Genomic DNA, 27,018 nt, shown 5'->3' on the forward strand with positions numbered 1-27,018 from the left:
AAAAGATTTGACCTTCTTTACAAGAACAGTAAAGGGGCTCCATGATGTGCAATCTGCACAAAACAGGAAGAGAAAATTAGGGTTTAAGTTTCCATAGACAATGAGGTTTTTAGAGACTGTTTGCAAGCTCAGACTGGACAAGAATAGGAAGGGAAGTAGCCACTGTCCTTTACAAAGAAATCATCAATCTTGAGCCGGCCAGTGTGGCCAAGCAGTTCTAGGCGCTACAGTCTGGAACCGCACAACCGCTACGGTCGCAGGTTCGAATCCTGCCTCGGGCATGGATGTGTGTGATGTCCTTAGGTTAGTTAGGTTTAAGTAGTTCTAAGGGACTGATGACCTCAGAAGTTAAGTCCCATAGTGCTCAGAACCATTTGAGCCATCAATCTTGCTTTAGGGAAACCACTGAAAAATCTGGGTGGCTAAACAGATATTTGTACTCTGCCCTCTCTAAACACAAGCCCAATACTTTAACTACTGTATGTAAGCCAAAAAGATTCCTTTACTGATACATTAATCCCAACTTTCTATCTTCATCCAACAGCTTACAAACACACAGCATTCCAAAACACGATCCACTGTCTCCTTTCCATCCCCATGTCCAAAGAAGTCTATGAATTAAAATCTGACATTGTTGGTAACATTTTCAATTAAAAGGGTGAAAAAGTACACCAGATCCTTGTTGTAACCAAAGAACAATTTCTCTGTCATCAGTCTTCTGACTGGTTTTACACAGCCTGTCATGATTCCTCTCCTATGCCAACCTTTTCATGTCAGAGTAGAACTTGCACCCTACGTCCTCAATTATTTGCCACATGTATTCCAATCTCTGTCTTCCTCTTAAGGTTTTACCCTCTACAGCTCCCTCTAGTACCATGTACTTTATCTCCTGATGGCTTCACAGATACCCTATCAACCTGTCCCTTCTTCTTGTAAGTGTTTTCAACATGTTCCTTTCCTCGCCAATTCTGCGGAGAACCTCCTCATTCCTTACCTTATCAGTCCACCTAATTTTCAACATTCTTCTGTAGCACCAATCTGAAAGGCTTCGATTCTTTTCTGTTCTGGTTTTCTCACAGTCCATGTCTCATTATCATATAATGCTGTGCTCAAAATATTGTCTCACAATTTTCTTCCTTAAACAAAGACCTACGTTTGATACTAGTAGACTTTTCTTGGTCAGGAATGCCTCTCCTACCAGTTATAGTCTGCTTTTCATGTCCTTCTTGCTCCATTCGACATGGGTTATCTTGCTGCCTAAGTCGGACACTTCCTTAACTTCCTCTACTTCGTGATCGCCAGTTGTAATGTGAAGTTTCTCATTGTTCTCATTTCTACTACTTCTCATTGCCTTGGTCTTTCTTTGATTTACTCACAATCCAATTCTGTACTCATTAGACTGTTCATCCCATTCAATACATCTTGCAATTCTTCTTCATTTTCACTGTGGATAGTAATGTCAAGAGTGAATCTTATCACTGATATCCTTTCACCCTGAATTTTAATTCCACTTCTATTGTTTCCCTGATTGCTTCTTTGATGTACAGTTTGAACAGTACTGGTGAAAGACTGCATCCCTGTCTTACACCCTTTTTAATCTGAGCACTTTGTCTTCCAGTCTTATTTTCCCTCTTGGTTCTTGTACATATCGTATGTTACCTGCATTTCCTACAACTTACTCCTATTTTTCTCAGATTTTTGAACACCTTGCACCATAATACATTGTCAAAAGCTTTTTCCAAGTTGACAAATCCTATGAACGTGTCTTGATTTTTTCTTCAGTCTTGCTTCTACTATCAACAGCAATGTCAGAACTGCCTCTCTGGTGTCTCTACCTTTCCTAAAGCCAAACTGATCATCAACTAACATATCCTCAGTTTTCTTTTCCATTCTTGTGTACATTATACTTGTCAGAAACTTGGATGCATGGGCTGTTAAGCTAATTGCTTGATAATTCTCGCACTTGTCAGCTCTTGCAGTCTTTGGAACTGTGTGGATGATATTTTTTCCAAACATCAGATGGAACATCACCAGTCTCGTACATTCTACACACCAATGTGAATAGTTGTTTTGTTGCCATTTGCCCCCAGTGATTTTAGATATTCTGATGGAATCCTTTCTGCCTTATTTGATCTTGAGTCTACCAAAGTTCTTTAAAATTTTGATTCTAATTCCAGATCTCCTATCTCTTCCCTGTTGACTCCTGTTTCTTCTTCTATCACGTAATCAGACAAGTCTTGCACTTTGTAGAGGCCTTCCATATACTCCGTCCACCTATCCGCTTGCTCCTCTGAATTTAACAGTGGAATTCCCATTGAACTCTTAATGTTACCACCCTTGCTTTTAATTTCACTGAAAGTTGTTTTAACTTTCCTATATGCTGAATCCATCCCTCCAACAATCATTTCTTTATCAATGTCTTCACATTTTTCATGTACCCATTTTGCATTAGCTCTCCTGCACTTCCTATTTATTTCATTCGTAAGTGACTTGTATTTTTGAATTTCTCTGAACATTTTTGTACTTCCTTCTTTGGTCAATCAGTTGTAGTATTTCATTTGTTATCCAAGGTTTCTTTGCAGTTGCCTTCCTTGTACCTAAGGTTTCTTTGCAGTTGCCTTCTTTGTACCTATGATTTTGTTGCCAAGTTTTGTGTTTGCCCTCTTTAGAGATGTCCATTCCTCTTCAACTGTAGTGCCTACTGAGCTATTCATCATCACAGTGAATATAGTCTCAGAGAATTTCGTTTCTTAGTACTGTTGTATCCAACTTATTTGGGTACTGATTCTTCTTGACTAGTCTCTTCAACTTCAGCCTACTCTTCATCATTACTAAATTGTGATCTGTGTCTATATCTGCTCCTGGGTAAGCCTTACAATCCAATATCTGATTTTGGAATCTTGCCTGACCATAATGTAAAGTAACTGAAATCTTTCTGTATCTTCTGGCCGTTTCCAAGTATACCTCCTTCTCCTGTGATTCTTGAACACAGCATTCACTATTACTAACTGATATTTACTGCAGAACTCAATTAGTCTTCCGCCTCTCTCATTTATACTAACAAGTCCATACTGTCCAGTAACTCTTTCTTCAACTCCCTCCCCTAAAATTGCATTCCAATCCTCCATGACTATTATATTTGCATCTCTCCTTACGGACTGAATTAGCTGTTCAACATCCTCATATACTTTCTTTATTTCTTCATCATCTGCATGCGACGTCGGCCTATATACCAGAACTATTGCTGTCGGTATTGATTTGCTGCTGATTCTGATGAGAATAACTCTATCAATGAACCATTCACAGTAACTCTCTCTCTCTGTTCTACCTTCCTATTCATAATGAATCCTATTCCTGTAATACAATTTTCTGCAGCTGCTGATATTACTCTGTACTCCTCTGACTGGAAATCCTTGTCTTCCTTCTATTCCACTTCACTGACCTGCAATAGTGGAGCATATACTGTACTCTAACATTATGAATCAACACGAATTCAGAAAATATCATTCTTGTGCAACACAGCTAGCTCTTTATTCCCATGAAGTAATGAATTCTGTCGACAAGTGATCTCAGATCAATTCCATATTCCTAGATTTCCAGAAGGCTTTTGATACCGTTCCTCACAAGCGACTATTAATCAAATTGCATGCATATGGAGTATTGTCTCAGTTGTGTGACTGGATTCTTGATTTCCTCTCAGAGAGGTCACAGTTAGTAGTGATAGACGGTAAATCATCGAGTAGAACAGAAGTGATATCTGGCATTCAGCAAGGTAGTGTCATAGGCCCTCTGCTGTTCCTCATTTATATAAATGATCTAGGTGATAATCTGAGCAGCTCCCTTAGACTGTTTGCAGATGACGCTGTAATTTACTGTCTAGTAAAATCATTAGACAATCAATTCCAATTACAAAATGATCTAGAGAGAATTTCTGTATGGTGCAAAAAGTGGCAATTAGCACTAAACAAAGAAAAGTGCAAGGTCATCCACATGGGTACTAAAAGAAATCCGATAAATTTTGGGTATATGATAAATTGCACGAATCTAAGGGCTGTCAATTTGACTAAATACCTAGGAATTACAATTACGAGCAACTTAAATTGGAAAGACCACAGAGATAATATTGTGGGGAAGGCGAAAAAAAGACTGCGCTTTGTTGGCAGAACACTTAGAAGATGTGACAAACACACTAAAGAGACAGCCTACATTACACTTGTCCGTCGTCCTCTGCTGGAATGTTGCTGCATGGTATGGGATCCTTACCGGGTAGGATTGATGGAGGACATCGAAAAAGTGAAAAGAAGGGCAGCTGCTTTCGTGTTAAAGAGCAATAGGGGTGAGAGTGTCACTGATATGATACGCGAGTTGGGGCGGCAGTCACTGAAACAAAGGCAGCTTACTTTCCAGCGAGACCTATTTAGGAAATTTCAATGACTAACTTTCTCTTCTGAATGCAAAAATATTTTGTTAACACCAACCTACATAGGGAGAAATGATCATCATAATAAAATAAGAGAAATCAGAGCTTGAACGGAAAGATTTAGGTGTTCCTTTTTCCCATGTGCCATTCGGGAGTGGAATGGTAGAGAAGTAGTATGAAAATGGTTTGATGAACCCTCTACCAGGCACTTAAGTGCGAATTTTATAGTAACCATGTATATGTAGACATAGAGGTATCATACTTCAAAATGGTTTAATCAAGGTAGCCTCAAAATTTTCCTGTAATTGCTGTGAATACTTAAGTACATGTGTACTAATGAAAGAAAGAAGAATCCCAGTTAAGTATTTTAATGTCAAATTTGAACCACTGTGTTACAGTCAGTTTGATTCAGTTTCAGTTGTTATCAAAAGAGCTTAGGTCAGTTGCAGGTTCACACGATTCATTGAACAGTACATTGAGCGCAGTGGAGAATACTGCTCCTGCAAAGTCTCTCTGTGCTTCTTATTGACACTTGTTAATTTTGTAAAGGCAGCTGTCCATGCCAGATCTATAACAATCATTTCCATAAACCATGACTACGTAAAGTATTACAACCGTGTGGATGTTCAGTCCCCACCAAGATCCCATCATAGCTCTCACTATGTTGATAGGTGCAGCACATTTCTGGGTAAACTAATCTTATATGCAACTTCCAGGTTAATTTTACATTGATGAGGAATTCATAATATTTTCACCCATCTTCACAGGAAAGTGGTATAAGGCCCAGTGCAGTTACCTCAGAGAGAGGTCTAGAGAACGTTGCTGCAGGCAATTCTGCTGTGGATGCTTCCAAACCATTTTTGTAAGTCACTGATTGCAAAACAATGCAGTAGCTAATTGTATCCGGCTACCTTCTAGTGCTATATTTTCCATGTAGAAACATACATTGTCTACATACTGCAGATCAATGGATGGCCTAATTTTATCCACTGATACTCTGCCTATGGATATTTAATATTAACTGCTCAGATAATCTGTCATATGTTCATGGCTGCCCATGATAAGGATAAATATTTCCCTACCTTTCTTAACCTTCCTTTCAACACCTGCAGACATTGATGCTATACCAACCTTTCACCAATAATTCCCTCATTTACTTTAGGTGAATCAGAAATTTCAGTTGTTTAATGATATTTAGATTATATTCAGCGTTAATAATACAAATTTATACTATTCCAATGTTGTTTTAATGCTAATTTCTAGTAAATGTTGACAACTTTACTACATTTCTGACAAGATTATCCACAGCCCATTGCTCTACCAAGAGAACATACACTATCTGGTCAAAACCTATTAGTGGACATTAATATGGTATGTGTCAATACTTTGCATTTATGACAGTTTGAACTCTGCTGGGAACACTTTCAAAGAGGTGTCTGAATGTCTACAGAGAAACAGCAGCCAATTTCTCCTGAAGAGCTGAAATCAGGACACTGGGGTCTGGAACAAAGCCGAAGTTCTATATCACCCAGAAGGTCGTCGACTGGGTTCACATCAGGACCCTGGGCAGATGAGCCCATTTAAAGAAAGTTATTGTGAATAAACAGTTGTCTCACAGATGCTGCTTCATAACAGGGTGCTACGTCATGCATATACAAACATTTATCATTCCCAAAGTGTTCCTTATTGTATGCAACATGTAATGCTGAAATATGTGTCCATATCATTCTGCATTTAGCATTTTATTAAGTGAAACATGGGGACCACACACTAACCATGAAAAGCACTTGCATTCCATACCACCACCTCCTCCGTACTTCACTATTGACACTGCATATGATCACAATTAATTTTCCCCACGCATCCACTAAACCCAAATGCTTCCATCGGATTGCGACAGAGTATAACATGATTCAACTACGAGTAACTTGTTTCCAGTTATCCACTATCCAGTGTGCCACCGTTTATACCATCTCAAGCAGTGCTTAATACTGACTACAGAAATGTGTGGCTTATGAAAAGCTGCTTGATCACTGTACCTCATAATTTTTAACTCCTTTCATGCAGTCATTGTGCTAGCTGGAATGCTGGTAGTACTTTGGAATTCATTAGCGAGTCCGCTGATTTCATGTGAGATTTTTACAACTACCTTCCACAATGCTCGGTAGCCCATGTCCATCAGTACATGAGGCCTACCTAGACTTGGTTTAGCTGTGGTTGTTTCTTCATGTTTTCACTTCATAATCACATCACCAATGGTCAACTGCACCGAAATTGATTAAAATCAAACAACCGACAGTCCCGTGATCACAATTAAAGCTTAATCATGATTAAGTTGTCTCTGCACTGCACCAACATTAAATGGGTTTAGCTAACTGGGAATTTGACTGTGGTTAACTCTATGTGTTGCAAACGAAAGCATCAACTATACATGCAAAGATAATGATAACTGTTGTTTGTGGTACTATGTGCACTTTTCATTTTGTCGCCATAAAATGGGTATCATTACTGCGCTATGGAGAACAAGCAAAGAAGGCCTAATTTCTCAAAATTTGAAATGATATCATTTTAGAACTGGTTGGGTGCAAAGTGAAAATTTTAGAACAGAAAAAAACAAAAAAGCTGGTATAGTGTTAAGAAGATTCAGGACTTGTCGAAGGCTTGAACAGCGAATAATACTGTACAATGATGTGAGATATATACTACCAAAACTTATTCATTAACTCAACTGAAACTTTATCCCATTTTGGGTTTTAAATTGAACACAGTTAAATGTCTAATCTGAGTTTGCGTATGCATACTGCCCATATTCTTGTTGTTACACTGACTACCATCACCGTGAAGTACATCATCATCATATAGATTTCTAGATTGAGTTTTGTTTCATGATTTCTACATCTACATCTACATTTATACTCCGCAAGCCACCAAACGGCGTGTGGCGGAGGGCACTTTACATGCCACTGTCATTTCATTTGCATGAAAGAGGATATGTTTTTGAAGCTGCTTATCATCACCGAAAAAGGTATTTACCAACAAGATACAAACATGAGGCTGTCCATAAAACCAAGAGATAAATAAAGTTTCCACAAAGTTTCATCACAGCAAAAACTTCCAATGAGTAACATGTGTTTACTTTCTAACACAGACGTTGGACTTTGCAACAAGAATTGTAGGAAATACATTATTTATAGTAAATAATGTCAACTACTGCATGTAATACTGTTATTAAATTAAGAAGAAAAACCATAACCTTTAAGAAAATCAAAAGGTGAAATAAAAAATCACTGAAAGGAGATGGACGTGAACCTGTTACCTACCCCTTCACAGCTCACGGCACTATCAATTAGGCTACAGCTTCAACAGGGTAGGAAGCTCTCTGAATAGGTATACAATGTGTAAAGATTGTATCTACAAATAATATTATTAGATATTTAACTATGACAAACTGTATAAAAATGACATGCTTTTGATAGATTGTTATAGTGCCATAGCATTGAAATCCACCACACCAATGGCTCCAGGAAATACGCCGAAACCATCTTTCATGGAACGTAATTCTGCTTTCCCCCCCCCACCCCCCCCCCAAATGAACCATGGACCTTGCCGTTGGTGGGGAGGCTTGCATGCCTCAACGATACAAATAGCCGTACCGTAGGTGCAACCACAACGGATGGGCAGCAGCCTTTTCAGTAGTTGCAGGGGCAACAGTCTGGATGATTGACTGATCTGGCCTTGTAACACTAACCAAAAGGCCTTGCTGTTCTGGTACTGTGAACGGCTGAAAGCAAGGGGAAACTACAACCGTAATTTTTCCCGAGGGCATGCAGCTTTACTGTATGATTAAATGATGATGGCGTCCTCTTGGATAAAATATTCCGGAGGTAAAATAGTCCCCCATTCGGATCTCCGAGCGGGGACTACTCAAAAGGGTGTCATTATCACGAGAAAGAAGAAAGAATACTGGTGTTCTACGGATTGGAGCGTGGAATGTCAGATCCTTTTATCGGGCAGGTAGGTTAGAAAATTTAAAAAGGGAAATGGATAGGTTAAAGTTAGATATAGTGGGAATTAGTGAAGTTCAGTGGCAGGAGGAACAAGACTTTTGGTCAGGTGAATACAGGGTTATAAATACAAAATCAAATAGGGGTACTGCAGGAGTAGGTTTAATGATGAATAAAAAAATAGGAGTGCGGGTAAGCTACTACAAACAGCATAGTGAACTCATTATTGTGGCCAAGATAGACACGAAGTCCACGTCTATTACAGTTTTTCAAGTTTATATGCCAACTAGCTCTGCAGATGATGAAGAAATTGATGAAATGTATGACGAGATAAAAGAAATTATTCAGGTAGTGAAGGGAGACGAAAATTTAGTAGTCATGGGTGACTGGAATTCAAGAGTAGGAAAAGGGAGAGAAGGAAACATAGTAGGTGAATAGGGATTAGGGCTAAGAAATGAAAGAGGAAGCCGCCTGGTAGAATTTTGCGCAGAGCATAACTTAATCATAGCTAACACTTGGTTCAAGAATCATGAAAGAAGGTTGTATACATGGAAGAACCATAGAGATACTAAAAGGTATCAGATAGATTATATAATGTCAAGACAGAGATTTAGGAACCAGGTTTTAAATTGTAAGACATTTCCAGGGGCAGATGTGGACTCTAACCACAATCTATTGGTTATGAACTGTAGATTAAAACTGAAGAAACTGCAAAAAGGTGGGAATTTAAGGAGATGGGACCTGGATAAACTGAAAGAACCAGAGGTTGTACAGAGTTTCAGGGAGAGCATAAGAGAACAATTGACAGGAATGGAGGAAAGAAATACAGTAGAAGAAGAATGGGTAGCTTTGCAGGATGAAATAGTGAAGGCAGCAGAGGGTCAAATAGGTAAAAAGATGAGGGCCAGTAGAAACCCTTTGGTAACAGAAGTAAAATTGAATTTAACGATGAAAGGAGAAAATATAAAAATACAGTAAATGAAGCAGGTAAAAAGGAATACAAATGTCTCAAAAATGATATCGACAGGAAGTGCAAAATGGCTAAGCAGGGATGGCTAGAGGACAAATGTAAGGATGTAGAGGCTTATCTCACTAGGGGTAAGATAGATACTGCCTACAGGAAAATTAAAGAGACCTTTGGAGAAAGGAGAACCACTTGTATGAATATCAAGAGCTCAGATGGAAACCCAGTTCTAAGCAAAGAAGGGAAAGCAGAAAGGTGGAAGGAGTATATAGAGGGTCTATACAAGGGTGATGAACTTGAGGACAATATTATGGAAATGGAAGAGGATGTAGATGAAGATGAAATGGGAGATATGATACTGCGTGAAGAGTTTGACAGAGCACTGAAAGACCTTAGTCGAAACAAGGGCCACGCAGTAGACAACATTCCATTAGAACTACTGACAGCCTTGGGAGAGCCAGTCCTGACAAAACTCTACCATCTGGTGAGCAAGATGTATGAGACAGGTGAAATACCCTCAGACTTCAAGAAGAATATAATAATTCCAATCCCAAAGAAAGCAGGTGTTGACAGATGTGAAAATTACCGAACTATCAGTTTAATACTAACGCGAATTCTTTACAGACGAATGGAAAAACTGGCAGAAGCGGACCTCGGGGAAGATCAGTTTGGATTCCGTAGAAATGTTGGAACACGTGAGGCAATACTGACCCTACGACTTATCTTAGAAGAAAGATTAAGGAAAGGCAAACCTACATTTCTAGCATTTGTAGACTTAGAGAAAGCTTTTGACAATGTTGATTGGAATACTCTCTTTCAAATTCTGAAGGTGGCAGGGGTAAAATACAGGGAGCGAAAGGCTATTTACAATTTGTACAGAAAGCAGATGGCAGTTATAAGAGTCGAGGGGTATGAAAGGGAAGCAGTGGTTGGGAAGGGAGTGAGACAGGGTTGTAGCCTATCTCCGATGTTATTCAATCTGTATATTGAGCAAGCAATAAAGGAAACAAAAGAAAAGTTCGGAGTAGGTATTAAAATCTATGGAGAAGAGATAAAAACTTTGAGGTTCACTGATGACATTGTAATTCTGTCAGAGACAGCAATAGACTTGGAAGAGCAGTTGAACGGAATGGACAGTGTCTTGAAAGGAGGATATAAGATGAACATCAACAAAAGCAAAACGAGGATAATGGAATGTAGTCGAATTAAGTCGGGTGATGCTGAGGGAATTAGATTAGGAAATGAGACACTTAAAGTAGTAAAGGAGTTTTGCTATTTGGGGAGCAAAATAACTGATATGGTCGAAGTCGAGAGGATATAAAATGTAGACTGGCAATGGCAAGGAAAGCGTTTCTGAAGAAGTAAAATTTGTTAACATCGAGCATAGATAAATGTCAGGAAGTCGTTTCTGAAAGTATTTGTATGGAGTGTAGCCATGTATGGAAGTGAAACATGGACAATAAATAGCTTAGACAAGAAGAGAATAGAAGCTTTCGAAATGTGGTGCTACAGAGGAATGCTGAAGATTAAATGGGTAGATCACATAACTAATGAGGAAGTATTGAATAGAATTGGGGAGAAGAGGAGCTTGTGGCACAACTTGACTAGAAGAAGGAATCGGTTCGTGGGACATGTTCTGAGACATCGAGGGATCACCAATTTAGTATTGGAGGGCAGCGTGGAGGATAAAAATCATAGAGGGAGACCAAGAGATGAATACACTAAGCAGATTCAGAAGGATGTAGGCTGCAGTAGGTACTGGAAGACGAAGAAGCTTGCAAAGGATAGAGTAGCATGGAGAGCTGCATCAAACCAGTCTCAGGACTGAAGACCACAACAACAACAACAACAACAAGAATTCTGCTCGGGAAGGAAACTGTATTTTTGTGGAGATATTTCTGCTATGATACCCAATACATCACTAATAATTCTTTGTTTGTTGTACACTATGTGCATTAGCATTGGCACCAATAACTATATTAAATGCACCAGTTGTATATGCCCTTAATGTCATTAGAAATCTGTTCACAGGCGAGACAGGATTACTTTGATAAGTAAGAAATTCCAACCTCTCATTGATTGGACATAATAATCACCACATTGTTTCTATTGAAGGACAAAATCTTTCTTCAAATTTATTGTCCCCATAATCTTTAAAGGGATTTCCCCTTTCCACAAGTATACCACTATGTTTGCAGCAAGTATTTAAATGGTAAAAATATAACATTTCTTCATCTTCTATGCTATCCAAAACATCAAAATACACTGCCATCTTAATATGGCAACATGTTTACTTCATTTTAATTGCCATCAATTCAAGATAAATGAGTTGCCAACCTCAGTCACCTTTACCTGTGATTAACTTCCTTGTTTAAATTTAAACGAGATTGGTGCAGTTGAGTTTTATGTTGATCAGGGTTAAATGTCGACTTAACTGCAGTTAACTTTTAATCGGTGTTGGTGCAGTCGGCCACAACAGTCGATCTGGGCAAATTTAGAAAGGTTGAGATGTCCCTCATTGATTTGTTACTCAGATGACATCCAATGAATAGTCCACGTTTGAAGACACTGAGCTCTCATGACCAACCCCCCCTTGTTGTTACTGCTTTTCTACTGACATCACAGTTTTCTCTGCTTCCTTTAATACCAGTGAATCTGTCTCTTGTAAAAAAATGTAGTGGTCAGTTCCATATTACATATGGGTGTCCAGATACTTCTAATCAGCTAGTGTATTTTCTCAGCAGCTTTTAAGAATTGCACCACTAAATACATCATCAGGAATCATGCTAAAACTTTAAAAGTAAATAATCTTGGCATTTATTATGAATTCATTTTGTTATTTATTTCTGGGTGTTAGCTCTTGATGTGATACAACAGAATACTTCCGAAACATATATTATCATGGTTATGGGCTTTAACAACACAACTCAGTTGAACAAAAAACTTAAATGCAGCTTCTACAGTTGCAGTTTTGATATAACATGATGTAAATGTTGTTACACAGAAAAAATAGGCAGTATTCAGTACGGGACAGTGGTTTGGGGCTTCCACAACATGTTTCTCCTAACTGTGGTCACCTCTTTGCTGCAATTAGATTACTAAGCTGGAAGTGAAATTACACATACAAATGATGAAAGATATGGTTGCACTACAAATTCACACACAAAAACACACACACACACACACACACACACACACACACACACACAAACACACACACACAAAACCTGATGCAGGGCTAGTTTTTCCATCATATGTAAGAATGCATATTTATGTCACAGGAGAGATTAGCATATATTGAGGCCAGGAGGCTAAAGGGACTAAAGTACAAGCTGAAGATCGCAGATTTATGAAGTACTGGTGTTTAAATGATGAGCTCAAGTTGTTGTATGGTGAAGAGGCACCATGGCTACACTTACTTTTCTAAACAATGAGATATTGCATGCCATCAGCCTGGGCATTGTGTGTCCAAGCATCTTTACTGATATCTTCTATGTTACAGCAAATACTCAGTTTTTCAAATCTCATGTATGCATTCATTTGCTTCTCATTCTATCCTCTTGTGTCACCCTTAACTTCCTTCCTCTTACCAGATGACCCTATTATGGATAACATCATCTCTGACGACCTCCGTTCATTTGTAGTAGTCTATTGCTCTTTGGTACGTAATGTTCTTTCTATGTTTGATTTAGCTTCAATTAGAGGTTCTGTCACCACATATGTACGTGGAAAATAAGGCCTTGCCACATTGGATACACAAATTCCTGCCCACTCTTCAGTGGCTTGTGTAACTCAAGAGTTACACAAGCCATTGAAGTGGCACCCAATTGAAAGACTTGCGCCAGTCCATGTAGCCATAAAACATTATTATTATTACTACATCAATATGCACTCATGCTCCAGTTGTAAACTGCTGTTACACAGCCATATGCATAGTGGTAAAATTATTACTATTTGTCAGTAAGTTAAATCTTCCACACTAGAGTGAGTTCTCATGCACATAATTAATAGAAAACAAACAATTAAATAGAAGCAAGATGGAAACTTCCTGGCAAATTAAAACTGTGTGCCGGATTGAATCTGGGACCTCTGCAAAAGGAGAGGCAAATTTTCCAGGCTCGAGTCCTGATCCAGCGCAGTTTTAATCTGACAGGAAGTTTCAAGTCAGAGCACACTCCACCACAGAGTGAAAAATCGGTTTGGAAACAAGTTAGTATTTAACATGTCAATTACTTAGATACACATCCTCAACCTATAATTTCCAGTAGTATGGAGAGCAAATTTACAAACTGCAGTAATGCTTCACGTTACATGTACTTTAAAAAAGTGAACATCTACCTCCTTGGCAGGTCAGGAGTTTCATCAGTCTCAGTTTCATCATCACCACTGGCTTGTGGCACTGTTACAACTGTTGGTGTTTCAGTACGCTGATCTCCATCTACCATGTCGACACTCAAGACTGACTCATCCCGTGAAACATTACACCCAACTGGTAATGGTGCCTGCAGTTGATCGGAACTTGCATATAGAGTTTTTACCAGATTCCACACAACACTGACCTGTTTACAGAAAAAACAGTGAATAAACATCTGTCTAGTGCTCAGACAACAGCCATATTTTCAAAGATTTCAAAAGTGTTTAACTATTAACCATGAACTGCTGCTTAAGAAACTGAAGGCATATAATATCAAGGGCTCATCCATGCAGCTACTGCCCGGTTACTTAATGAATCACGAACACTGCACAGAATTCTTGTTCAAAATAGAACGCTATACAGTAACACTGCATGTTCCCGGCCTTTAAATTTTTGGCCCTTTTCTCTTTCTAGAGTACAACAGTAATATTACACAAACACCTCCCCCCACCTCTTTGCAGCCGCAACTCACACATGGTGAGCTATGCTGACACCTCTCCCTTGTTTTATGGGAAAAATAGTAAACAGTTTTAACTGGTGATGTGAGGGGTGTATTTGTACTGTAGTTCATCAAAGGATTTATTCTGAAAACTAGTGAAGTTTTCATTCTTCTTTGTATGCATTTTGATGCCTCAATTCTTCTGCTATTTGATAAGTGGTCCACTTTAAACCTAAATTATTAACTTCTTATTTTTTTCATCAGGGGTTGAACAATAATATAATGAAATCGAAATTCCTAACATTTAAAATAGTCAACCCACACCAGATGGAAGTGGTCACAATATTCAATATCACAGCAGTGGATGCTGTCTACATTGAATTCATTCTATTAAGACAAAACCTTCAATGAATAAACTACATTAACTTTATGTGTGGCACAATTAGTCGTAGCCTACAGCTGGTCACTCAGATATAAAAAGTAATCGTGATCAAAACATTACATATGGCATATTACAGCATAATTTACCCACATCTTGATTATGGTGTGGAATTGAAGGGCTGTGCTGCAAATATACATTTCAGTAGAATATTAATATTGCAGAAATATTCAGTTATGATAATGCATGGATTAGGATATAGAGGAGGGCCGGCCATAAATTCTGCACATGTGCGGAGCTGCTGCACATGTACATCTGCCTGGTTGCAGCGTGTACACTTACTAGACGTGTAAACAGGGAAACCGAACCATTACTGCTGATTTAGTGTATGTCTCTAAGCACAGATGTCGCCGCTTTGCTTGTACCTGGGCACTCTTGTGCTCTTTTCACAGTGTGCAACGCTATCATGGAAAGGTACTGTGTTATTCCATTGCCCTATCAACAAACGTAACAATTCTAAAACAAAATATAAAAACAAACAGTGCATAAATATGCGGTATTGGTTTATGCCCACACTAGGTACCTAAATATTCTTCATGGTACGGGTATCGGACATGTCTCTCAGTAATTACAGGATAATTTTTAAGCATGTATGTATAACTTGAACAACTGGTTTAATATCAGATTTTTCAGGCAACAATGTTCACCCGTGTAACATGGAGCAGGGTGAGGCACAGTTAGTAAATAACAGTTTTAAATTAGAAAAAGAAAGAAATCCAAAACATGTTTATCATTGGTGATGAGAAAGGTCGATTTCTTGAAACCTGCTGACATTCGTGGGACACGAAAGTTCTGCAGCATCAGTGAGAGAATTTTTTAGAAAATCCCCTTCGGAAAATGGTTTCCCGGATCGTGCTACTCTTAATGCAATTTTGAAACTTGCTTTCCATACAAATTGTCATTCTGGAAAATTGTAAAGTAAAACAGAAGAAAACACAAGAAATGAAGAGTTCAAGATGTATAGATTAGTATGACTCACATTAAAAACCTGTTGATGTGCCTCATCCATTTTCTTAAGCATGCTGAACTTGGCTTGCCATTCCTCACTGTTCAGTATACTACACTCGTCTTTATGAAATGAGTTATAGTGTCTTTCAATTGTGAACTTGTGCTGACAGCCTATTATTCAGCGGCACAGCAAACACTGAGTTCTCAGGTACTGCTGTAAAGAAGAGTTGCAGCTCCCAGTCATATTTACATGACTGAGAACTCAGATCTCTCATTCTTTGCTTTATTGCATACTTGCCATTTCTCAGTATTCGTCATGCAATGCTACAGTCTCCAGAGGGAAGCAAGACTGGGTGTGCTTCGGTCCTCCCGGTACTGGGTAAACAAGGCAGTGGAACCGTTGCTGCTCATTTGGTATATGGGCTACTCACAGATGTCGCTGTTCTGCTTTGCTCACTGGCTGAGATGTACACACCTGTGCCCTACTTCCGCACTTTTGCACAGTGTGCAGCATTTGGCCAACCCTGATATAGAGAGTCCTGCCACTCACCATTTGTAAAAAATAAATATCTATTGTATTTATATAAATTGATACAATTTTTTGTACAAAATTGAAGGGAAGCAGGCAAGTGTAATGAAGTTCATACTACCACACTAGAAGAAAGGACATTTACCTCAGATGCAGAAAAACATAAAGGAAACAGACCTTAGTCCACAGATGAATGATCAAATATGGTTTTACAAGCTTCAGTCACTATAAGAACATGTGAAACAAAATTATTAACACTTAAATTTAAAATCTTATATTCACACACTGAAGTTTAAACAGGAGAACTTTCAATTCATTTTCTCAAGAAATGTCACTAGTTATATTTCAGTAAATAGTTTCTAAATATGTATGACATTAATGAATTTGTGTAAGACTGCTCTACTGCTTTGCTCTTCCTTCAATCTTTTCTATTTCCTCTGTCAATCCTATCTGGTATGTATCCCAGACTGATGAGCAATATTCAAGCACTGGTCAAATAAGAGTTTTGTAAGCTACTTCCTTCATTGATGGACTAAATTTCCTCAGGATTCTTCCTATGAATCTCAGTCTAGAATCTGCCTTACCTCCAATTAATTTTATGTGGTTGTTCCACTTCAAATTGCTCTGTATGCATACTCCTGGATACTTCATGGACATAACTGCTTGCAGCAATTGTTCTGCAGTCGTGTAATCATACAATAATGAATCTTTCTGTTTATGTAGACACAATATGTTACATTTGTTTATTTTTAGGAACAATGACCACTTCCTGCACCAAACATCAACCATCTCCAGGTCTTTCTGTATCTCACCACAATTTTCTAGAATTGCAAGTTCTCTGTATATAACAGCATCATACACGAAAAGCCATATAGTAAAATGTAGTGGTCTCATGCCCCTCCCTTGGAGTACGCCTGAAGCTACTTTTATGTCTGAAGACTTCTTTCCATTGAGAATGACTTCCTGTGTTCTGTTTGTTAGAAACTCTTCATTCCAATCACAAACTCTTCAATCCAATCACACAGCTGGTCTGATATTCCGTACACTCGTATTTTGTTCCTTAAGTGGTAGTTTGGAACTGTATTGAACGCCTTTCCAAAGTCTAGGAACATAATTAAAATTCGAGTTTCACATGATCATTGTTTTCAGAACTCATGTTGATTCCTACAGTGGAGACTTTTGGTCTCCAGAATTGTAATATGCGAGCATAAAACAAGTTCCAAAATTCTATAACAGACTGGCATCAGAGATATAGGCCTTTAGTTTTGTGCATTTGTTCGACGACCATTCTCAAAAATGGAAATGACCTTTGCATTTTTCCATTCATTAGGAACGCTTTGCTCCTCCAGAGACTTATGGTACACTGTTGCTAGAAGAGAGGCAAGTTCTCTCACATACTTTTATGTAGAATACTACTGGTATCATGACATGTCCAGTGGTCTTCTTTCCGCAGTTAAGCAACTTCAGTTGATTTTCTAGCCCATGGTCACTTATTTCAGTATCTGTCATTCATGCAATGATTTAAAAGAGATATCTTCTTGTGTAAAATAGTTTTGGAAAAATATGTTTAGAATTTCATCCTTCTCTTTGTCATTGCTGTATCATTATGGTCACAGAGCACTGGGACAGATGGGTTCGATCCGTTTGCTCCTTTAACATAAGGCCAAAACTTCTTACAATTTTCTGTCAAGTTGGTGGATAGAATTTTACTTTCAAACCAGATGAATGCTTCACACATGGCTCTCCTTATGCTAATTCTGGCTTCATTTTGTTTTTGTTTGTAGTTTAATCATAAAATGTCTTGCAAGTTTGTATATTTATGAGACACAGTTTAGCATTTTAGTATTTCTGTATTGTAGATTTGCATCATCTGTATCACCATTGTCATTTGTTTTTTTCTGAACAGTCAATGGCTATTGTAGATCTCAGTCTGGCACTAACCTCTGTACAAGCAGCAGTGGGACACTAGATTGTTTGTGAGTTCCCTTTATGAGCTTTTTAGTAGATGTAAGTTACTTATTTAGATTTGTTTGTATGTTTCTGTAGTTTATCATAAATTTCTCACATGTTTCTGTAGTGTAATTTCCCACCATCTTTAGCATGGAGAGTCTCTGTGAATGCAGTGTTCAGATGCGGGTCAAGCTGATGATTCTTCATTCGCAGCTCCAGGCAGTGCTGACTTCAGTGACACAGCTGAGCTTGTTGCCAAAGGGCACAATGAGCAAGTTTGTGTGTGTGTGGGGGCGGCGGCTGGACATCACACGTTATACGTACCCCTGGTTAGCTTACTACTGTGGTTGGCCTCGTTACTGTTTACATTGAGATACTGAGGTTAGCCCCTCGCCCATGGTTGAGTGGAAGGTCATTTCAAGGGGTGGCAGGCAGCAAAAGACTTTCCAAGGGACCAATCGGCAAACCTACCCAGTCTGTCTGACAAGCAGTTTTCAGGCACTCTCTGTGGCTGGTAAAGATCCTGGACCAGCTGCGATTGATTGTCCTTTTGCAAATTGGGGGCGGGGGCAATCACTCCAGATATGGAATACGTCCTTACAGGTGACATGAAGAGCACGGGATGCAGCCAACTGCAGGTGGTGGCTCACATCAGTACTAAAGATGTGTGTCACTTTGGGTCTGAAGAGATTCTCTCTGGTTTGAGATGGCTATCCGAAGTGGTAAGAGAGCCAGTCATGCTTGTGAGATGAAGGCAGAGCTCACCATGTATAGAATCATTGACAGGATGAATTGTGAATCTTTGGTACAGAACCAGGAGGAGGGTCTGAATCAGAGGCACAGACAGTTCTGTGACCATTTAAGTTGCAAATTCCTTGACTTGCCATGGAGAGGCTTTCAGATCCACTTAATAGGTCAGGAGTCAATTACACACAGGAGGTGACTCCATGGGTAATGTGGGCTTTCTGGAGTGGAGTGGATGGTTTGTTAGGTTAAAGGGTCCCAGAGAAAGTACAAGTGCAAGTCAAACGTATGACATGGACAGACCTAGGTTATTGTAAGTACTGAAAGCTCACTAAGCCCAGAGATCAGTTCAGTCAAAGTTTTTACCAGTGACATAACTGTGTTCAAAAAAGATTGACTCAATTCAGTTGGTGGTGATGTGTGTGTTGTTGCTAGTAGTAGTTTTATTTTACAGTGAAACTGAGGTGGATAGTTGCTGTGAGACAGTAAGGGTAGGAGTTACACTTGATAAATGGAATTGATTAAGAATTGCCTCTGTCTACTGACCTCCCAACTCAGATGATATAGTTGCTGATGTGGTCAAGAAAAATTTGAGTCTTATTTTGAATAGGTACTCTGCTCACATAGCTACAGTTGATGAGGACTTCAATTTGCCGTCAATATGCTGGCAAAAATATAGTTCAGGAAGCTACTCAAAGTGCAAATGGTTGCAATAACACACTTGATCTCTTAGCAACAAATAATCTTTTAGCAAACAGGGTATATCATGACTGATATGGGGATTAGTGACCAACCACGAGATTGAATATCAAAACATCCAAACCCCACAAAAATAAACGCAAAATAAATCTATTTAAGAAAACAGATAAAAATTTGTTTGATGCCTTCCTAAGTGACCATCTCCACTCCTTACAAACTAAGTAAGTGTAGACCAGATGGGCTTAAAATTCAAAGAAACAGTACTAAGGGCAATTGAGAGGTCACAGCATATCTGTACCACTATATACCATAAAAAAGCATGTATGTATGTATACATATGTGTGTTCAACTGCTGGAGCAATTCAATTGAACTGGGTACACATATCACTTACTGCCTGGAAAAAACCACTGTGGGGGTAAGAATACTTATCTCCCATAGGGTATGGATGGCAGTCAATAAAAAGTCCTTCCTCACTGTGACATGTTCATCCAATCGGATTTCTTGCAGACAGGCTTGTTGTGTGTTGTATGGACAGATGGTGATGGTTGCACAGATACAGAGATGAGGGTGAAATGGATCTGATAGGGCGAAGGGGAGGGGGAGGGGGAGAGGGAGGAGATGGGATGAGATAGAGGGTGGAGAAGATGGATAGAGAGAAGGGGGTGAAGGAGATGGACAGAGGAAGGAGGGAAGGGGGAATGAACGGAGAGAGGGATGGAATGAGGAGAAATACAGAAAGAGGGATGGGAGGAGACAGACTGAGACAAGGGGGACGGAGAGAGGGGGAGAGTAAGAGGTGAATAGAGAAATGGGGGAGGAAGAGGTAGGCAGAGAGATGAGGGAGGAGGAGATGGAAAGAGAAAGGAGGAAAAAGGAAATTGAAAGAGAAGGAGAGAGGAGGAGATGGGCAGAGAGATGGGGAAGGAGGAAGTGGAAAGGCAGAGGAGGGGAGAGGAGATGGACAGAGGCTTATATAAGACTGGACTAAATAAATACCCAGGCAATGCTAGGTTCCTTAGTTAGTGCATTAAAAAATGTGTGTTTACAGCTATGTTCCACATCTCCTTCTAGACAACTGGATCAATGTCAACCAGTACACATATCAAACATATCAAGATTAAAACTGTGTGCCGGACCAAGACTCAAACTCGGGACCTTTGCCTTTCGCAGACAAGTGCTCTACCAACTAAGTTACCCAAGCACGACTCACGCCCCATCCTCACAGCTTTACTTCTGCCAGTATCTCGTCTCCTACCTTCCAAACTTTACAGAAGTTCTCCTGCAAACCTTGCAGAACTAGCACTCATGAAAGAAAGGATATTGTGGAGACATGGCTTAGCCACAGCCTGGGGGATGTTTCCAGGATGAGATCTTCACTCTGCAGCGGAGTGTGCGCTGGTATGAAACTTCCTGGCAGATTAAAACTGTGGGCCGGACCAAGACTCAAACTCCGGACCTTTGCCTTTTGTGGGCAAGTGCTCTACCAACTGAGCTACCCAAGTTTCAGAGAAGGGCAGCTTGTTTTGTATTATCGTGACAAAGGGAAGAGTGTGTCATGGATGTGAGTGTGAGTTGGAGTGGCAATCACTGAAAGAAAGGCATTTCTTACTGCAGTGAGGTATGTTCACAGAATTCCAATCATAAACTTTCTGCTCCAAACGTGAATTTTTTTTTAAACTCCCAGTCACATAGGAAAAAATGATCATCATAATACACGGTGTATACGCGGACAAGGAAAAAATTCCCGCATTTCCCGAATAAAAATACACTTCCTCCTGGGTGAAAATACACTTTTTCCTTGTTAAGCGACAATATACAATCCCTCAGAACTGTAAAACGTATCACTTCTTTGAATGGTTAAGATTTTATACACCGGTGTAGAATTTACCAGCACTTCAGAAAACAAAACTCAGAGGGGGGTGGGGGTGGGGAACATGTTTTGGAAATATCTTTGATGTGCAGCAACATATATGCTGCATATTTTCATATTACGAAAGTACAAATTTGAATTCCACCGAACACCACACATTACTTTCCGAAGCATTGAAATCGAGATTGCGATGCGCTTTTGTAAGCCAGTCATAGCTTATGTCACGTGATCTCGACAGCAAATAACAGCTGATATTCAGAGCGCAGAACATGTGATGTAGTCAGCCAATATCAACATCACTGTTTAGTAGAGCGAACACACATACAGGCAAAATTAATGGTTCAAATTAGTATACATAGTGTTGTTACAAGAAACGCAAAGTTTTCACATATAATATCGTTCTTGAAGATTAATAAGCTGCAAGAGAAGGTAAGCTTTCACATATAATGTTGATCCTTTTTGCAAGTGTTACGCTTTAAGATGTATCACACAAATGTGTCAGTAAAATTTTTAATACTGACATAAATGTATGCTCTTCTGAGATCGAAATTCTTCAAAATGACTCATAATCAAGAGAGTTGATTTTTAAACGAGAGTCAAATGCTCTGTGATTTAAGAAATTAATCGTACATTCTCGTACACATTTCATCTTGCGTAAAATGAAATTTACTTTGAATGTAAAGCTTTTCAAACAACCATTCGCAATATTTTCCCGTAACCTGTTAGAAATAGGTTCATTTCAGTAGTTGTCAGAGAGCACCAGACAATAGGTGTTACCGCACTTGCGCAGCTATGATGACGTAGGAAGCCAGTATGTTCAAACGTGTAAAACATTAAAAGATCTTACATTATGTCATAAAGGAACAAGAGCATCGGAATTTCGTGAACCATACTAAAATGCATAATTCGGCTTAAAGTGCACATTCCCACGTCCAGATTCCCAGTGAAGTAGGCCTTGACCTGATATTAAGCTTTTTTTTTTTGGGATGTAAATTTTCTTGGAGTATCAGTACTGTATTATCTCATGTTTGGTTCTTTATCATGGGGTAATGCCATATGTGCTAGAAGATGAAAACATGCACTTGAAATGCAGTGAACAGTTGAAATTAGCCAATAGTGTGGAATTAAACACTGCGTTTCAAATAAATTGACTGCCTCAGTGGAAAAGATTAATGAAAGTCAAATTTCTTTAGCAAACTGACAAAAACAACAACATTGTTCTGCAAGGCGTTAATGTTTGACTGTCAGAAAGGTGGAAATAAAATAAAACCTGAAACTAACAACATATTTTAGGCTTCCGTAATAATGTGAATGTATTTTAATTCACTTGTCAGCTACTGATCACACAGAAATCCGTTTTGTTTTCATTTGACGTGGAAGCAGTAAACGAAGAGGAAACAGCAAAAACACGGATAACCTGGAGACTACCCACCTCCTCACTGTAACTCAGACTGTTCTACGAATCAGCCCCAGATCTACGATATTTGAGAACCAGGGCAATACTAGATAGTGTGTCTCCCCCCCCCCCCCCTCCCCCCTCCACCTCCCCCGAGTATTTGAGATAAGAATGCCAAAAATTTAAAAAAAATTAACTTTTCAAAAATATGTTCATTTTGTAGTGCACATCTTTCTGAAAAGTCTGACACATGAAACATATATGTTCAAGGAAATGTAAGACATGTTATTTGGTCTTAAGTGTGACAAAGAGCAGTGCCACGCCTCTTCACACATCATTCTTCTACGCACGTCACTGTATTTCACTCTGTGGAACCCAAATGTGTATATTTTGTAATGGATGCTATCAAACTATATTCAGCACAGCGGAAATTAAAATGTCCTGTGGTGCCTCTCTCGCTCCCAGTTGGCCGGTTTGACATCCTGGCCCTCTTAAAAAAAAACTCGCAGTTAATACTGGATGGGATTATTTGTAACTGGAAGAACAAGAACTCTTCAGAAAATTTGCACTCTTTATTGCTTATTAGCTAAAACTTGCTGTTTTGTATGACATAAAATTAGATATAGGATACATGAAACCAGTAATGACAAGAGACAAGCAAGACAGTATGCACCTCTTCAATCTTTAGGTCCTAGCATTTTTTTGTTTCTAATCGTTTTTATTCTTTCTACAGCTTTACATGATGTGCTTTCCTTTCTGCGAAAGAATCTACTACCTCATCAAAGTTCATGAAATATTTTGCTACATGAGAAATCGAAATGTCGTTGTCTATTACTGAAAAAGCTCGTATACCCCCGTCCCCTTTTGTCTGCAGGAAAGTTTATTTCTAGATGCAACGAGGATTCCTCTGGCAGAGACATCACGTTCACTATGCGCACATTCAAAAATCAACTTATGACTCATTCAGAAATCAACTTAGAATGTGTTCAAAAATGTTCGAAAACCAACAGAGGTGTGTTTAAAATCATATGAATAATTGATACACCAACGTGCGCTGGATGCTAGGCGCTTTGTGAAACAGGGTTTTTTTTCCCTCAAGAATATGAATTTGGCACCCCGCCCCCCCTCCCGAATTTGCCGCCAGGGTCAGACATCCCGGTTTGCCCCCTTCCCTCCCTGCCCCAAAGATCCGTGCCTGCTGCACGTGCGTGAAACTGGCAGCTTGGGCAGGCCAGTAAGATTTTTCCGGATAGCATCTGTCTGCTTGCTGCTACTGCTTACACAGCCAAAGCCACAATTCTGTAGCCAGAAGTGGGAGAAGGTACTACTCATACACGACTCAACTGTGCACGCCCATGAGCCCGCTTGTAACTGCTCAAAACGAATCTAATGTAAACAGCTGTGAAGTCATGCTCATCGGAGGCAATTTGTTGTTATGAAGCATTGCATTGTCTTACTAAAGCCTTTGACACATTTTGCTGTTGGCAGACGCTTGTATGAGCACTGTGTTTTGTAGTTGTACAAGGTACATTTCGTTTGCAATTTATTTTCATTTTTTCCTCTCGTTCATGTCTTATTGCTGCAGTATTATTCTGCAGTAGCGGGATACAGTAATATCCTTTGTTAGGGTATCGGTTCTTACCAGTCAAAATTACAAAAAAGTAACTGAAAACTAAAACAATGAAAAATACCTGGAATTCTAAAAATTTCATGTGTTTTTCCTGGTTTTCTCCCTGATGAAAAAATTCCCGTTTTTTTTTCCCCGAATCTCCCGGTTGTCCTGTGTCGTATACACCTTGTAATAAAATAAGAGAAACTGAAGTTTGCCCGGAAATATTTAAGAGTTCATTTTTACCAAGTGCCATTTGAGATAGAGAAATAGTCAAAGTGGTAGTTAACCCTCTGCTAAGCGAGAAAGTCATGCAGATGTAGATTATGTGGAGGTAAAGTGGGGTGCAACTAGAAATTTTATTTTAATGTTACAACATTCAGCTTCCATAGTCATTCACTGTTATCACTTTCATATTTTTTAATTTATTATCAGCTTGACAAAATTTTAGTTCATGTTACAGTGAAAGAAAATTCTCATTGCAGAACAAATGTAAGGTGTGTGTGTGTGTGTGTGTGTGTGTGACATGGCCAAAAGTTATCATAAAAAAAAGGTTCTGAAATATGTTTACATGGTGTTTACAGGGCACAAAACATGTGGAAAGTATGTTACTTCCAAGCACTATATGGTAATCAGAATGAGGCCACAATATTCATTGTAGTGAAGGCCTACAACAATGAGACATTTCTAATGTGAATAAATCAGAAATGTGTAAAACAATGGTGAGAAATAACAGATCACAATTGGTTACACATAAATAATGGAATAAAATATCTATGGAATTCACTTTAACAAAAATCAGCATTGGAAATCCTTTTATACTGATAATAATTAAATACTGAAATTTAATTGCAGTTTAACTGAACACAGAGATACATAATTTTTTAAAAAAAGTTATGGATGCAGTGAATACAAACAAATGAAAGCTGACTCCATTTTACTGTAGAAAAAATTATGGCTATGCATTTGAGGTCACTATTAATACTGTGCAATACAAAGTCAATGTTAACCTAATTGCTACAGAACAAGATATCTAACTGCTCACTATAATCCATTGGAACACTATAACCGACTGTAACAAATACAGAGTATTTGTAAGAAAAATGGAATTAGTAAGCATTCAAAGGAGAAGTACTGGTACTTTTTGGTAGAAATAGATACAGGAGTGTTGTACTGACCTCAGAGCAAAGGAAACAAGCTGCTGTAAGGGCATGTAAGCTATAGACAAGAATCAAGTTTTAAAACAACTATAAGGAGTCAAGTTTATAAAGCTCAGCATAATACTGAATTAAGAGATCATCATTACTGCCGTCAATACAACTTCTTTATGGCAATTTTCTATAACAAATCGCATTTCTGTTTTCAGTGAAGTGACCATGATCTAAACTTAAGGTATTATATCTTAACTGAAATAGCAACTGAAGAAATACGATCAGCTGCATATAGAAGGAAAGGTGAAATTATAATAAATGGGAGGGAATAAGCTTTATGTCTCACAGGTGGTGAGGATATTAGAGGATGAGGAAGGAAATTAGGCATTGTCTTTTTGAAAGAACCACTTCACATTTGTGTTTAGTCATTTAGTGAAACTACAAAAAACATAAATCTGAGTGGTTGTATGGGAATCTGAAACCTGTTTCCCATGAATGAGACACCAGTGTCTTAACCAATGTGCTATCTCACTTGACACACTAAGTCAGATACTGGCAAATATCTGAGCAGATATGAAAAAAACATTGTTCAGTTCAATATATCATATTTCAAAACAACTTACATTAGTTCTACCTAGGCTTTTTGCTACAGCAGCGTTATGTTCACACATTTCCACTAGGGTACGTCCTGTAAGAATGTATCGACGAGCTGACTCACAAAACCAGTGTGTTTCACGGATGGAGCTGTTATTAAACATGAACATATTGCTCGAAGCTTGGTAAAATTGTTCACTATGTGGCACAACTTTCCTGAAAATAGTGGTAACATTGCCAGAAACATGAAAACAATAACAAAACCACTTAAAACATGCAAATCTGAAGAATGTACACTATAATAAAACTTAGGATTATGTCTTCTCATCTTAATTTCTAGAGCTGAAGAAAACCGATTCCAATGTACAGTTTCTCATCTCAAATGTATATCTTAAGCTGCAAATGTTTATGTCATAGTCATAGTTCTCCAACCAACTCCTATAGCTCACTCACCATATATAATGTATAACCACACAAGATCAAACTGAAGGGTTTTCAAAAAATTACATAAAACTGAGCAAACAAGCATCACATGAAAATTCACAGAGAATGAATACCGTATTTACTCGAATCTAAGCCGCACTTTTTTTCCGGTTTTTGTAATCCAAAAAATCGCCTGCGGCTTTGAATCGAGTGCAAAGTAAGTGGAAGTTCTGAAAAATGTTGGTAGGTGCCGCCAGAACTAACTTCTGCCGTCGAATATATGTAGCGCTACACAGGCATGCTTTGCAGGCACAAAGATAAATACTGGCGCCAAAACCTCTGCGTCAGTAAATAAATTTTTAAACAAAAAAGGTGTAAGACGAGCTTTTTTCTCCGCCCCGAGTTTCGACCACTGACTACATTT

The 27,018-nt window shown here is 38.8% G+C and overlaps 1 protein-coding gene across 7 annotated transcripts in view; it reads right to left on the reverse strand.

Annotated features, from left to right (window-relative positions):
* Positions 1-27,018, reverse strand: part of LOC126251531 (GATOR complex protein WDR24) — a 123,321-nt gene that overhangs the window by 28,985 nt on the left and 67,318 nt on the right. For all 7 annotated transcript variants that reach the window (XM_049952028.1, XM_049952030.1, XM_049952026.1 and 4 more), the window contains 2 exons: positions 26,201-26,387; positions 13,727-13,947 (listed from right to left, as the gene is read on the reverse strand). In XM_049952028.1, coding sequence (XP_049807985.1) covers positions 13,727-13,947; positions 26,201-26,387 — 408 coding nt within the window. The remainder of the gene's footprint in view (positions 1-13,726; positions 13,948-26,200; positions 26,388-27,018) is intronic.

This window comes from Schistocerca nitens, chromosome 4 (assembly GCF_023898315.1).
Source record: "Schistocerca nitens isolate TAMUIC-IGC-003100 chromosome 4, iqSchNite1.1, whole genome shotgun sequence".
NCBI classification, from domain to species: Eukaryota; Metazoa; Arthropoda; class Insecta; order Orthoptera; family Acrididae; genus Schistocerca; species Schistocerca nitens.